At 32.3% G+C, this 15,430-nt stretch overlaps 1 protein-coding gene across 1 annotated transcript in view; it reads right to left on the reverse strand.

Moving 5' to 3' along the window:
• Positions 1–1,488: 1,488 nt before the first annotated feature.
• LOC110671154 (prefoldin subunit 1) overlaps positions 1,489–15,430 on the reverse strand; it is a 55,170-nt gene continuing 41,228 nt past the window's right edge. Inside the window, exons 5-10 of the mRNA XM_058138868.1 lie at positions 3,697–3,789; positions 3,503–3,556; positions 3,182–3,287; positions 2,943–2,949; positions 2,724–2,808; positions 1,489–1,749 (exon numbers count right to left, since the gene is read on the reverse strand). Coding sequence (XP_057994851.1) covers positions 1,636–1,749; positions 2,724–2,808; positions 2,943–2,949; positions 3,182–3,287; positions 3,503–3,556; positions 3,697–3,720 — 390 coding nt within the window. The 5' untranslated portion in view covers positions 3,721–3,789 and the 3' untranslated portion in view covers positions 1,489–1,635. The remainder of the gene's footprint in view (positions 1,750–2,723; positions 2,809–2,942; positions 2,950–3,181; positions 3,288–3,502; positions 3,557–3,696; positions 3,790–15,430) is intronic.

Genomic DNA, 15,430 nt, shown 5'->3' on the forward strand with positions numbered 1-15,430 from the left:
ATTTGAAGATTTTATATATTAAACCTAAGAAAACTTTTCCTTTTTTACAAATTTTCTCAATCAATTTTATGTTTTATAAAATTTGTTTAAAGTTTCATTCACTTTTATGCATAATGAGTTTTAAAATAATTGACTTTTGGTTTACATGAAATATAATGTTAATTATTATGTATGTATGGCTATATGTATTTTAAGATAATTTTCTTCCAAAAAAATAGTTGGATTTTATTAAATATCAAGATAATGCCAAATTTCATGATGGTGGAAATAATTTTTTTCTAAATAGCAAACTAAACTAAATTAAACCAACCAACCAATCAAATGCTCGCCCCAAATTCATGAGACAGCATAACCAACCAACCAAAATTATTCAAGTTGAGGCATAATCAAAACCACAGGTTGCTGTTGGCACAACAAGGTTTACTTTGGCAGACTTTACCACTGGCCTCGCTAGCACGAGCAGCAGTCACCTATGCAATACCCTACGGCTACTTCAGTTCATGCAATGGGTCTGGAAAAAAAAAATCATTAACGTTCACTTTTCAAACTACGTAACACACTGCACAGAGGCCCTCCCTCCAGTGACATTTGAGCATTTTAAATTTTACTGGCGGGGTCAAAGATGGTCGTGAGTGAAGATATAAGATGGAAATAGAAGAAATTCGGTTTAAAGTACTTATTAAGAAAGTTTAATTTAACATATTTTCAATTTATTATTTAATTTAACTTAAAAAATTTAATTTAAATTCAATTTAATCCAAAAATCAGAAAAATCAAGAAACTGAATTTTTTAATTTTTGGACTTAAATAAAAAAATCAAAAAATTTAATCCCAAAATTAAAAAATTGAACATCTTGATTTAAAAAAAAAAAAAATCAAGAAATTTAACTCATAAATTTGAATTTTTGAGCTAGATAGAGCTTAAATTGACACTTTTAAATTAATTTGGACAAAAAGTTAAAAATATGCTAAATTATACTTTTACAATAAATACGGGGCTAAATTGAATATTTTACCAAAGAAACTCCAAGAAAATGTTTCTAAAATGGTATTGATAACTTCATTCTCCTCAAGGGTTCTACAATTGAGGCTATTTGTTTCACAGCTTACCCATTCAGAAGAATGTTCTAACCCTTATTAATCATGGCTTTTTTTTCCCTTAAAATATAATATATTTCCCCCATTTTTTAATGCTTTCTTACAGAGGAATTATAAGAGTCATCCTTTCCTAAATTGTCCAAGACAGATAATTAATTAAGCTACAAGCCAGGTAGAATGGGCAGTACAAAAGATAAATGTTCGTCTTACAACAACTGTAAAACATAACATGGACTTGGTCTGCATAATGATTCCCTAGCAATGGCGCCAAGGAGGCTGTCAATATTAAAAACTAAAAAGAAAAGAGAACTCTGAGTTCTCAGGAAAGAGAACCAAGAATTGGCAGACAATTTAAAATACCATACCACCATATAAGAAGGAAAAGTCTGGTTAACCTAAATTACAGACAATTTAAACTATCCAGAAAGGCAATTACATAAGCATTCATTCCAGAAATTTCAACACATTTCTTATCATAACTTACAACTTCCCTTCAAATGTAAAACACATTGTACTAAGTTGTGAAAAACAGCAAACTTACATTACACTCATGGACATTATCTGTCGAGCAAGACCTGGATCTTGGTGCAAAAGCTCCCTCAAGTTGTTCTCTACCTCGGCCATTTGCTTTTCCAAGTATTCCTTTGAGGTCTGTTCAAAGAACAACAGAATTGTTTATTTCTGCAGAATTTACATGCAAGAGAGGCCCATTATTTGAATTATAGCTCATGCACTAAAGCTAAGTTTATAAAATCTTAGAAAAATTACAGAAAATAGTTTTCATAATAGAATGGAATGCACTTCCATTTCTATGTACTCAATATTGGTGACTATGATTCTAAAATGTATGCAAGTATTTTATGTGGTTACTCAAAGTACAGTTGGGAGACGGTTGGTGCTGATAACTTATCACTAACTGTCTCCCTCTTTGCAAATTTCTCTTTGATCTTTATCACCATGGCCTCCTTCCCTACATTTCTAATAATCTCTCAAGAATTTTCGAGTAATTGTTTCATCAGATTTCTCCATGTTCTTGTCCCTTTAACAATGCGATCCTAGATATTATCACAAAGCTTCCATCTTTCCTCCCTAACTGACTGACTTATCATTTTCTATGGTCTTTGGATCTTATATTCAACCAAGTGAGAGGACTTCTAGCGTCATATATAATAATCAAGTGGGCGAAGAACTTCTACAGGGTAGGAGAAAAACAATTTTTAAAACAAATGTTTGAGTGAAAATAAGACTTGTATTAATTGTACCAATCATCCTTGACCATGCTTAAGTCTATCTGCGTACAAGTTTTTCTTGAATACACGCGCGCGCGCACACACACACACACTCAACATCATGTACACAGCAATAGTTATTTTCAGAAAATGAACAAAAAAAATCATGACGTCCATGGATGATGTCATTGTCAAACCTACAATTTGAAATGCACGACCAAAGGAAATCACAGTCTTAGTACTCCTGATTTGATAAGGTATTGAAGCAAGTTATCCAAATATAAAACATAAAGAAAAAACAGCTCTGGGATTGCAGACAGATGAGATGGAATAGCTTTTCATTATATAGATGAGCCAACCATTACCCACATCACACACACTCACACTGAGATATACCTGCAGTGAGGCTATTGCAGTCTCACTATCCTTTAGCTTCTGTTCTTGTTCACTCATTAAAACAGATTTTGGCTCCAAGACAAACCTGGCCACACACAAAGATAGAGACAGAGACAGAAACAGAGAGGAGGGTATTCATGAGAGCCTGTCTCTATTTCAATTCCAAACACCCAATAAATCATGATTTAACTGAATCCATTTGGTTCATAAACTACTCACGTTCTCCCTGCAAAACAACAAAGAACAGTCAACTGAAGAAGCGAAAATGCCAATTTGATAACTTATCCAAACAGAAAACAATTAACGTATAAGCCAAAATACCAGAGAATAAACTGGTTCATAGTTAATGTAGAAATAAGGCATCATGGAGTGCCATGCAAATTGGTTCAAGTCCTTAATTAAACTGGTGGCTCCAATTATAATACACTATCTAAAAAAAAATAATTCTGCCAGTTTACCTATAGATTTGTAAGTATTTGTATCGTCAGGCAGTTGGCGCAACTCCTCCAATGTTAAGTAAGCACGCTTCTTTTCTCCCTCCTTGGTTCGCATCTGGCTTTGCACCTGATTGCAGAAAGTATTGTTCAACAAAACATATATTAACTGAATGTAAAATCAAAAGGAAATACACACAGCCAAATTAAGAAGAAACACAAAAGGCAAACAAACTGATTAAAACCCAAAAAAAAAAGCCCATGAACCATATTCTCTAGCAGGATAACAAAGATTTGTGTAAAAGCAACATCTACAGTTTTCTGGATATGTTAGATCCACCTTACCTGCTTCAATTTGGCAGTAGTTTCGATCATGCGACTCTGAATCTCTAAAAACGCCTATAGTGTTCACATACCAAAACGGAAATCAAATCAATTAAGACTGTTAATTTAATGAAAAAGAAATCAATCTACAGAAAAAGAAAAAGAGTTAAAGATTCTATTTGGGAGAAAGAGAGAGATATGGAAATTGTTCTTACAGTTCTATTGGACTCATCGGCCATTGCAAAAAGGAGTGTTGTGACAGTAAGGAATTAACTGTGCAATGTAAATCCAAGGCCAAGAGAGCTAACCTAGCAGTTTTGTCCACATCGGGTCAGGATCCGATTCGAATAACCTAGGTCAACACAGTAGAACATCTAGATCTAGGCTATGTAAAAAGGCAAATGACAAATTAGTCCCTTAAACTTATTAAAACTCATAATTTAATCTCTATATTTTCAATTTAAAATAATTTAATCCCTAAATTTTTATTTTGTCAGCAAATTAATCCTTTCATTCAAATTTATTAATTATGGCAAAAATAACTAAAATATTATTACTCTATGTTTAATTTCAAACAATTAAGTTTTTAGGTTTTATTTTATTATCTTTATCTAAATTTTATATTTCGATAATTAATATATAATTAATATATTTTATAGTTAATTATTACATATATTATATTTAAATAATAATACATTACATTTAATATATATATATATATATATATATATATATATATATATATATGTCAAAAATATAATAAAACTTTTTTTATTAAAATATTCTTTGTAAGTCGTATCCTAATATATAAAAATTTATATTTGTAATATGTATATATCTATATTTATAATTTATAATTTATTAAATAAGTGTTAATATTATGAGATTCATTCAAAATTCAAGGAAGATGGAGACAAATCCAATGCAAGCCTCAGCGAGCTAGAGATTCATCATATAATAACCACATATTATAAAGAAACAAAGTAAATACACAAAAGCTCTCTTCCTTCTCTTCTTCCCTTACAAAGCAAATACACAAAAGCTCTCTTCCTTCTCTTCTTCCCTTACCTAAATCCTCTTTCACTTTCATTTATTTTGAAAATTTTCCTAATGATTCTGATGAATTTTTTTTCTAGTCCAAACTCTTAAAAAATTTCTAGTCCAACCTAATGGTTTCCAATTTATCAGTGTTCAGTTTTTTGATATATGCTGAACAACCCCAAATCTTAACATGCTTAAGACTTGATTTTCTTCCATGCCATATCTCATAAGGTGTGGAAGATACTGATTTTGATGGAATCCTATTAAGAATATGCAAAGTTGATTCTAATGCAAATCCCTAAAAGGAGATTGGCATATTAGTATAGCTCATCATACTACGTACCATATCCAATAGGATACGATTTCTCCTTTCAGATACACCATTCAGCTGTGGTGTTCCTGGAGGAGTCAGCTAGAAAACAATACCATGCTCTCTCAAGTATTCATCAAATTCAGTACTCAAGTATTCACCTCCACGATCTGATCGAAGAGCTTTAATAATTTTTCCTGTTTGATTTTCTATTTCAGATTTAAATTCTTTGAACTTTTCAAAAGATTCATGTTTGTATTTCATCAAATACAAATACTCAAACCTTGATTTATCATCAGTAAAGGTAATAAAATAATGAAAACTGCCTCTATCCATTTCTTTAAATGGACCACATACATCACTATGTATTAGCTCCAAAATATTTTCAGCTCTTAGTCCTTGTCCAACAGAGGGTGATCAAGTCATTTTGCCCTAAAGGCAGGATTCACAAGTTGGAGTAGGTCCAAAACCCAATGAGGATAAAATTCTCATTTTCCCTAGCATTGCAATCCTATCTTCTGCAACATTACCTAACCTTAAGTGCCAAATATATTTTGAACTTAAGTTGATTTTCATCATGGCATTGCATTATTTTAGATTGCTATACTCTGGGCAATTCCTATTCCTGTGCCCATCCTTCTGGCAGTGGAAACACTTTCCTTTGCCTCCATCAGCTTTAGTCTTCCCTTTCTGTTTAGCTATTTTCTTGGAAGGACCAGGAATCTGAGGTTTTTTTTTTCTTATTGCCCTTCTTCTTGCTAGACTTTCCAGCAAAAGAAGATGCAATCAAAGCTACCTCTTTTCCTTTATTGCCCTGCATATTCTTTTGGGCAATAACCAGCATGTTGAGTAAACCAACTAAGGTGCATTCTTGCTTAGTCATATGGAAATTTGTCACAAAATTCTCAAATGACTCAAGAAGGGACTGAAGGATCAAATCCGTCTGCAGTTGGAAATCCATGTTAAAATCAAGATGTTCCAACTGCTCAATCAGCCAAATCATCTTGTGGACATGATCCCCAACATTCTGTCCCTTAGACATCCTCATGCAGAACAGCTGCCTAGATATCTCATACCTAGCATTCCTAATGTGCTCACCATACAACTCTTGTAGATGAAGGAGGATCTCACTCGCACTCTGCATGTTCTCATGCTGCTTCTATAACTCATTACTCATAGAAGCAAGCATGTAATACTTTGCTCTCATATCATACTCCTTCCACTTGTCCAAAGTTTCATGTTCCTCTTTTGTGGCCTCTGGAGGTAAAGGACTAGGAACCTGTGAGTCTAAAACATATCCAATATGTTCAAGGTTTAGGACAATTTTCAAATTTCTTAGCCAATCAGATAGATTAGGTCCTATCAACCTATTTTGATCAAGTATGCTTGCAAGGATGTTGGATGGTAGTGGTTGTTCTGTGCTCATTATTATCAGAAAATTAACTGCAAAAAATAACCAGATTAATTAGTAAATGTATCATGTAATTAACCAAAATGATTATGGTCTTTTAATCAAATTGGTCCTCCCACTAACTTAGTGAATCCTACACTTCCAAAGTAGAAAACGGAAATCCTAGTTGGATGAATTTCTAGTGGGTGATTGAATTCTTATAATCCTATTGATCATCCTCAAGCACATCCATTATTGGAATAACAATAAATTACAAGTGAGCAACTCCTTGCCCATCACATCTCATGTGAGGTTCAATTCTTTACCTAGCTCCTAATACTCAAAATCTCAGGCACATCCATTATTAACTTATCTTGCATTGGTTAAGTTGATCCCATTGAGCCAGTAAACATGCAAATAATTTTAATATCCTCAGGCGCATCCATTATTGGCCACCAACCCATTTACATATTTACAACATCTCATGCTCAATAATTATTCTTAAGAAAATCTCTTAAATTAATTGCATCATATGCAACTATTTAAAATTTCTTAAAATAATTGCCCCAATGGAGGGCCCAATGTTATAATTACTTTAATTATAGCATATCCAACTTAATCATTTGTTTAGAAGATTTTGTAATCGTCCTAATTACTATTATGGTCTCACTTTGCATATTATCTAATTAGCATGCATATATCATACAATTGCATACATTCCCATACATCTCATACATTCATGGATAATAATAAATATGGTATGATCATGGACTTTCTAAGGGATTCAATTCTAAGCCACCAAGAATTGAATTAGGGCATTCCTAAGTGCGTTTCATTCATTCATTTTACAAGAGTTGCTGAAGCAGTACATAATCAACACTTGATCTTGAATTCCTCCCACTGATCCCACCAATACTCTTGACCCCCTTGATCTTCTTGCAATCTAATTACATAGTAATCCTTGGCATACCAAGGCGAATTTACAAGAACTAAATAAATGAAATTACAACCCAAGATTATTACAACCTTAATAATACATGCCCAAAAATAAATTAATTAATTAATTTACAACCCAAAGAAAACATAAAAGAAATAAATTCAATCACATTGGTCTTTTATAGTCCATGATCATCCATCATGCATATTACTATTTAACAATTAAATAAAACATACATACTTAAATTAAATTGAATATCTCATATTCAACTTAAAAATCCAGATTTGAATATGATTCAAACAAATTTAAAAATTCATATTTGAATCACATTCAAACAACTTTAAAAAATTCAGATCTGAATCAAAATTTAATTGTGTGATTAAAACTCTAATTAAAAAATTTAATTAGACATAGGATGAGCTTTTAGATCATACAACAATTGTAAATTAAAAAGCCAAACCTTGCGCACACCATTGGAGGCCACAAAGTGTGCGCACCAATGGTGTTGGTCACCAAGCTGCCACCTTTCTTTGCAACCAGCAATGGATCTATCATCTCATGATCATACCACACAATTATATCATATAATCAATAATCTAAATGGCAAATATAGTGGCTCTAACACCAATTGTAGGAGAGGAAGCATGAAAAACACAAGTTTAGATAATTATATCATATAATCAATAATCTAAATGGCAAATATAGTGGCTCTAACACCAATTGTAGGAGAGGAAGCATGAAAAACACAAGTTTAGATAATTGAAATTCAAAATTTTTCACTTAGAGTCATATGCATCATGGTCACATGCATCATGCAAGATTCATTTTTATCTATTTGATTTCAATGATAAACAGCATATTAAAACTCTTTTAATATGTTTTTGGATCTACATTTTCCATTTAAGATTTTAGAATTAATCAGATTAATTATTAGAACCCTAAATTAGATCAAGAACAAGTGCACTAACCTTTTTGATGCACTGCAATATATTTGGCACCTTTGGGATGCGCCTAGGACACCAGATGTTGTCTCTCTAGCTTGTCCACACCAAGATCACCAATGGCAGCCCCTTGAACAGCTTTTAAAGCTTTCTCAATCAATTAGAAAATCAAGTTTTGCCTTTTGAGAGATTACAGATGTAAACTGGACACTAGAAACGATTTTTAGTATTTTTAATTCAAGAGATTGTTGTCTAATCTCTTTGAATTGATGAGAGATGAAGAAGAAGAGAGGGGATGGCAGCCAAGAGTGGCGGCACCAAAGAGAGAATGAGCAGCTTGTGTTTTTTCTTTTCATCCTTACACTTATATAGCTAGGTCACCACTTAAAACCCTTGCCACATGTCACATTCTGATTGGCTTTAGGTTTAATTGACCCAATCACATTGTGCCAAGTGTCAAACCTATATTTAATCTTGACTTTGATCATCTTACATGATTAAAAGACATTTGGCAAGATTATGTATAGTGCCATGTGTCACCATCTCATGGTGCCATATGTCACCCTGTGAAATGACCAAAATACCCATGTGTCTTAATTTTGAGTTCTCAACCCAAAATAATTATTTCTCTTCTTCTAATCAATTTATATCAAATATAAATTAAATAATTAATCTTTATTAATTAATTTCTCATTAATTAAATTCATATTTAAACACTTTAAATATAAATTTAACTTATACTATACATCCAATAACCTAGATTTTATTTCAAGCCATGCTAGGGACTTTGCAATCTAATTGCAAACCAAACCTATTTAATTAATCAATTAAACTCTTTAATTAATTAATTAAATCATATTTAATTTGGTGATTACTTGTGTATGTGTGTGACATACTAGGCTCATTACTAATTGGCAATGAGACATGATATCAACTCTTAATATCATCAGAACTCTTTCTTACCATAAATTATTTCTCTAAATCATTTTATGCACCTCATAGACCATGGTTAACACCTAGCAGAGCATGCCATGGCCACCCAATTAGTAATAAGGTTTAATTTAAATGAACTTATAATCATATGTTACCATGCACTAGAGTCTCTCTGTTACAAAATCTCAATTTGAGCTGGAGTCATGATTTATGTCAAATCCCATTTGCTATGAATATTATGTTCTCTTTTAATTCCAGTTCTTGATTTAAAAGATTTTCTCATCAGAAACTCTTTTCTGATTAAATCTATCTGTCCTGGCCTGGAACCCTTTTGGTTGTTGACAATATGAGAGAAGTTAGGTGAGGTGTGCAATCAAAGTAGATAGTAGTTGTAGTGTATGTTGTGGTAACTTGAATTGTCTTATAAAATAAAGAAGCAAAGTCAGTAGGAGTAAGCTGAATAAAAGCCAACATAAGGGATTTAAATATGCAAGATGAGGGAAAGGAATGAGGGATAATGTTACAGAGGCTTGATGTTAAAATTTAGAATGGTGAGGCCAAGAGTCTATGATTGGGGTTGGACAGATATTTTCAGTGTGATCGATAGGATTAAAAAAAAAATGATAGTATGATAATATGTAGCAGAACACTAGTAAAGGTCAGAGCAGGACATGTGCAGAAGTACCCCTATCTGTTCAATATGTAATATTGTTTCTTTAATCTGTCTTGTATAAAAATTCGAGGATAAATTTTTTATGAGGGAGAATGTAACACCCCTAATTTTTAAATAATTATTTTATATATAAAAATTTTATTCTAACCCTGGTATTGTGAGCTTCACGTAGGTACTTTCGTTTCGTGAAAATTTGACCGTCGCCCGGATCTGCAATTTCGGGCTGAGCAAATAAGCTGCTAGAATCATTTCGGAACTGAGTCAAGATTATAGGCTACTCCACCATTTTCAGACATCCCGGACACGTTTTCAGTATCAGAATTGGCATAGGTAAGCCCAAACCCTAAGTTTTCTTAATTATTTAGTTTCGAGTTTAGATTGAAAATCCATAAAATATTTGTGGGTAGTTAGAAAATTATAATTCATTTTGTATTAGCTTAGTAATATTATTAAGGACTGTAGAGCAAAATTTTGAAATTTTTAGAACTCATTTGGGTAGTTTTTGCAAAAAGGATTAGTTATAGGGATTAAATTGTAATTTTTCAAAATTGGGGTTGTTGACTGTTTGGATAGGCCCAGGAGGAGCCATGTGATGAGATTGAGATATGGTTGTGTGATTTGTGAATATAGAAGTGTATTTATGAGCCATTTTACAGGTTGGGTAGGTCCTAGGTATGTGAGGGACTCTATTGGATTTTCGGCACGACTTAGGGTGTCTTTAGTTCTTTTTAAGCTTGTATTGAGTCAATTATATTAAATAATTGTAATGAAATTGTCAGGTGAGCCGGGACAGCCTTCCTCCTCCGCCCAGCCACCATAGTGACCTCAGTTCACGTCTATGAGTAGAATATTGAATTTAATTATAATTTTAATATTATTATATATTCAAGGTATGCCTATGTATCATCTATAAATATATTTATGTAGTTAAATACTAGGCACATTTTATGTTGCATCTTTGGTTGATGAAATGTTTATGGATGTTATTTTATGATAGTTTGGAGCAGTGTGCGTGTGTATGGTGTGTGGTATTGGTTATGGATAGGACGGATAGACACGCCTAGAGCTTAACTCGCTGGGACTCGATCCTTTATGGATAAGTCGGGGTAGGCACGGTGTAACACCCCTCACCCGTCTACAGTATAGCCGAGCAAGGCGTGCTACACGGCGTGCCGGAACACCTAGTCTGTGATTATTTCATTTCTTAAACTCAATTTGATTTTAAGAAGTCTTTTATGTAATATTCATATCATGCTGATACTATTGTCATACTTTGATAAAATCAGTGTTTCAAGATTGGTCTAGATTAAAGTCCTATTTCCCTTGGTTTTTAGCTTCTGGTCAAAGAAGCAAAATTGTAGCTCTATGTCTTATTGCACGCGGGGCAAAATTTCAGGTCATTCTGAGTTGTAAAGACCAAGATATGGTCAATTTACTAAAACTGGACAGATTGCACCTTTAGTGCAAAATTTGGTCAATTTTAGGTCAGTTTTGGTACGGCAGTTTTGTACCCGAACTTGTGCAAGCCATTTGACTTGGTTCTGGCCATTTCTGGGCTTTGGTGTCTTCATAAGAATTGTAGATCTATGTCTAAACTAACCATGGTAAAAATTTCAGGTTAATTGGACCCGTTTTGAGTGAGTTATGGTCATCCAAAGGACTACTGTTCATATGGTCAAAAATCTGGGTTGCAAGGTTGCTAATCCGGATTTGGTCATTTTTAAGGTCAGTTTCTAGGCAGAATTTTGGCAACATTTCTACATGAAAGTTGGCCTATTTGGTGTCTAGTTTCACTCCCTATTGGCCTCATACCAATTGGGTTCATAGTTTGGCACTTATGGCCTAATTTATGTACTGCCTTCACACACAACCTGCACAAAGCACATACACTTCCAATTTGATATTCCTTCTCCTCCTCATTTCTTCAATATTCAATCAATAACACTTCCCCATATATATTGCACACAATTCCAGCAACAATTTTGGGCAGAATATTCAAGTGTTCAATGCACACAATTCACCATTAATTGAACATTCACTTCCACCAAAATTTAACACATCTCAATGTCAATATTACACATACACTTCAACATAATCATACTTCAATATCACTTACACTTGCTGCCCACAATTTAACCTTAGCATATTTCATTAATAACTACATGTTCACACACAAATTCATGCTATTAGGGGCTGCCAAATATGGCAGTTTGCTCAAGGCATCAAAGTTCCATTTCACACCCTTAATTCAAACACTACATGCATATACTTAGATACAAACTTACTACAACTTTCATTTAAATTAATGAACCTTCATTTCCATTCATTAGAAGTAAAAATAACTCAAGCTCAACAAAGGTTCATGGCTGCCAAAAATGGACAAGTCCATTTCTCACTATTTCTTTCATTTCTCTTCACCAAAATACTCACCTCAACCTAAACACAAGGTTTACTAAAGCAAGGGAGAGGTTTTGGACACTTACCACTTTTGAAGCTTATCAAAACTTCACCAAATCTTGCTTTTCTTGTTGCCAATATCTTCCCCAAGGTGAGTAGGCAAGCTTTAATGAAGGAAAGAAGTGGAAAGGATGGCTTGATTATGCACCCATGGAGGTTGCATGTGGGGTGGCCATGGTGATTTCCATGGTGGAATTCATTTCGGCAAAGTAAAATGGGATTATGAAGAAGATGATGGTGAGTGCTATCTGCTGTCCCAAGGCTGTGATAAGGGTCCCAATATCCAAGTTAGTAGAGCACTAACTTGGATTTTAATGTTAATTATTCAAAGTTTCATAAATTAGATTTTATCCCCCATTTCTTTCACTATTCTTATAATGTATCACAATTTAATTTTTCATGACATTTTCTAAATGTAATATCATTTATTTTTAATGGAGATTGAGGTCAAAAGGCAACACTATGTGTCAAATGACCAAAATACCCCACTTCGGGTTATATTCCTGATTTTTCGGTGACATCGATTTTTGTCTGTTTCTCGATTTTTCATTTTTTTTTGTACTAATCTATTAATTTTTCTTTGATATTTTTAGTATCAATTACATTTCAATAAACCTTTATTTATGTCTCAAAATTAAATTCAGAGGGTTCCTCATGGCCTGCCTAATTCAACGCCTTCCCAGTCTGATCACCCATCATTGCTGTTTAGCTCATTTAACTTAGCATTATTTTCTCTCTTTCATTTTTGTTTGATTTTTCTTGTATTTTCTTTTTATTTATTTCATCATTATATGTCTGTTCACTGTCACCGAAGTGTAGTTCTAGACATCCTGACTTGCCTGGACTGTTATTTGACTACTGGAGCAATAGAACGTACAGAACACGTATAGGGAGGATGTTACACACGGACTCTGTCTAGTTAAATTCTTGAAATTGGGCTTAAAATAGGCCTTAGGATTCGGTTAAGGAATAGTTAAGCTTACTATGGATCTCGGGGGCTTTACGCTAGCCCAAATCCTAGTGCTGGTTCGGTCCATAGGTTGGGTTGTGACATTCACGTCATATGAAATATGATTTTTTTTTAGTACAATTAACTCAATTGAAATGATAGCATCTAAAATTATAATTTATAAATTATATATGACGGTGGACAAATTCCTGGACTAAATAATTTTAAAAATATATTTATATTTATTAGAAAGTCACGTAAAAATATCATAAATTTTAGGCAGAACAGCAAAGTGGTATTCAATTCTTAAACAGGAGTAATTTGGCAAAGACCTGAAAAAAAAAAAAAAAAAAAAGTAAGGCATTTGGTATCATTAATAGGAACTTAAAATAAAAATACAATGGCAACATGACCTAACGACACACGCATATAAATAAAAAGAACTAGCCACAACTTCTTAAATATTATATTAATTATTAGACTAAATTATCTCTTTATAATATGATCCATACAATTATATGATTAATATTTCTTTATTAAATACACAAATATAAAATATTTTCATCATTATTATAAATAATTTTTCTCTTAATAAATTAACAAATAGTTCACATGAATAAATTTTGAATATGATATCTGTTTAATTTTTTCATTTATTTTTTTATTTCTCTACAATTATTAAAAAAAAACTCGTTAATTTTATTTTTTGTTCACAATAAAATAATCTTTCTAATTTTTATTGATGTGAATGCATAATATATATTTTTAATTAATTTTAATATATTTCTCTTTTTTAAAATTGTTTTTCTAAAAACTCTATATTAGAAAATTACTTTTTTCTTTGAAATGATAGCTAACATAGTCGTGATTAATTAATGCGAACTCTGTAAAAATTTGCAGAGCATCCAATGTCCAAAAAATGGGCTACAAATATATTTATTAATTGTTAAGATAAGGAAAAAAAATGATAAAAGAACATAAAATTCTGAAATAAAATTGTGATTTTTTTTATGTAAATAGCAGTGTATAACAACATCCATGATTCATGGGCATAATGGAGTTTCCCTATTTGTAAAATATAAAAATTATGGTGATTAGCATTGGGATCAAGCTAAGGTGTTCAACACCCAAATTCATCAAACAAAAAGACATATTTATTTGCGTTCCATTGATTTGATTTTTGACTTCTTGTAAAGCATGGGCTTTAATTTTTAGTGATGAGACATGGACGTTTTATGTAATTTTTTTTTAGAATAGAAAGAGATGCATTGAATTAACAAAGATGCTGGGGTGCATAGAAAACTGATGCACGTACTCAACAAAATTCCAGAAAAATGTCATTGGCTTTCGGAAGCTGAGAAAGCAACAAGTTCATGCATGCGTGACAGTTTGAGAAACGTATTCTCAGCTTTTGTGGCCAAGGACCTTGAACAACTCTAATTACTGGATATAAAGAGTTGCTATTTGTTGGAGGAAATAATAGTTGCAAAAGAGGATGAACAAGAAGAAGAAAGCAGGGAAAAAAATTGTGTTCCCTCAACTAAGGTCTTGGAAACTTTGAAGTTTGCCCAATCTTAAGAGTTTCTACAGTGGGATTTATGCTCTTGAATTTGCATTATTAGAAAAATTGAATTTTTGGGAATGTAATGAGATGAAGACTTCCACTTATATATGGATCATTAAGCATGCCAAAGCTAAAGGAACTCGGAACAAATTATGCTTACCATCAATTAATAGGATATCCAGACCTTAAGGCAACAATGAGTCAATTATTCAACATGAAGAAAGAGGTATGATCTATTTGCTAGTGGCTTTTTTTCTCTTGCCCCACCCAAGCTTTCTCTTTATATGCCAAGTCCTAATTTCTTGTAACTGCATGCATTCTTTCCTTTAGTTGCATATTGTCCTTTGGAAACTTCAGTTGTTGCACAGGAACTTGCTGTTACCATGTAAGATAGAGAGGATGAACTTGATCTTAATTTTGGAAGGTGGAATTTTAGAAGGTAAGATTTAATTTGGTAACATATAATTTTTTTTTTTTTTTTAAAAAGTAAAAGTAAAAATGTATTAGAGTCACAAACTTAATTATATTAAACTAAAATCACCTTAATATTTCTCCAAAAAAAAATCACCTTGATATTTGAGTACTGTAAATTTTGAAATATTTTGAGAAAATGTTTGTGTTATTTAAAATTTATATTAAAAGTTTTTTATCACATTAATAAATTAAATAATATTTCATGAATTTAACTAATCAAACAATAAATCATATTCCAATATGATAATCTATGCTAAATCAAATCCCATTTTTATCAAAT

This window comes from Hevea brasiliensis, chromosome 16, assembly GCF_030052815.1.
Source record: "Hevea brasiliensis isolate MT/VB/25A 57/8 chromosome 16, ASM3005281v1, whole genome shotgun sequence".
Classification (NCBI taxonomy): domain Eukaryota; kingdom Viridiplantae; phylum Streptophyta; class Magnoliopsida; order Malpighiales; family Euphorbiaceae; genus Hevea; species Hevea brasiliensis.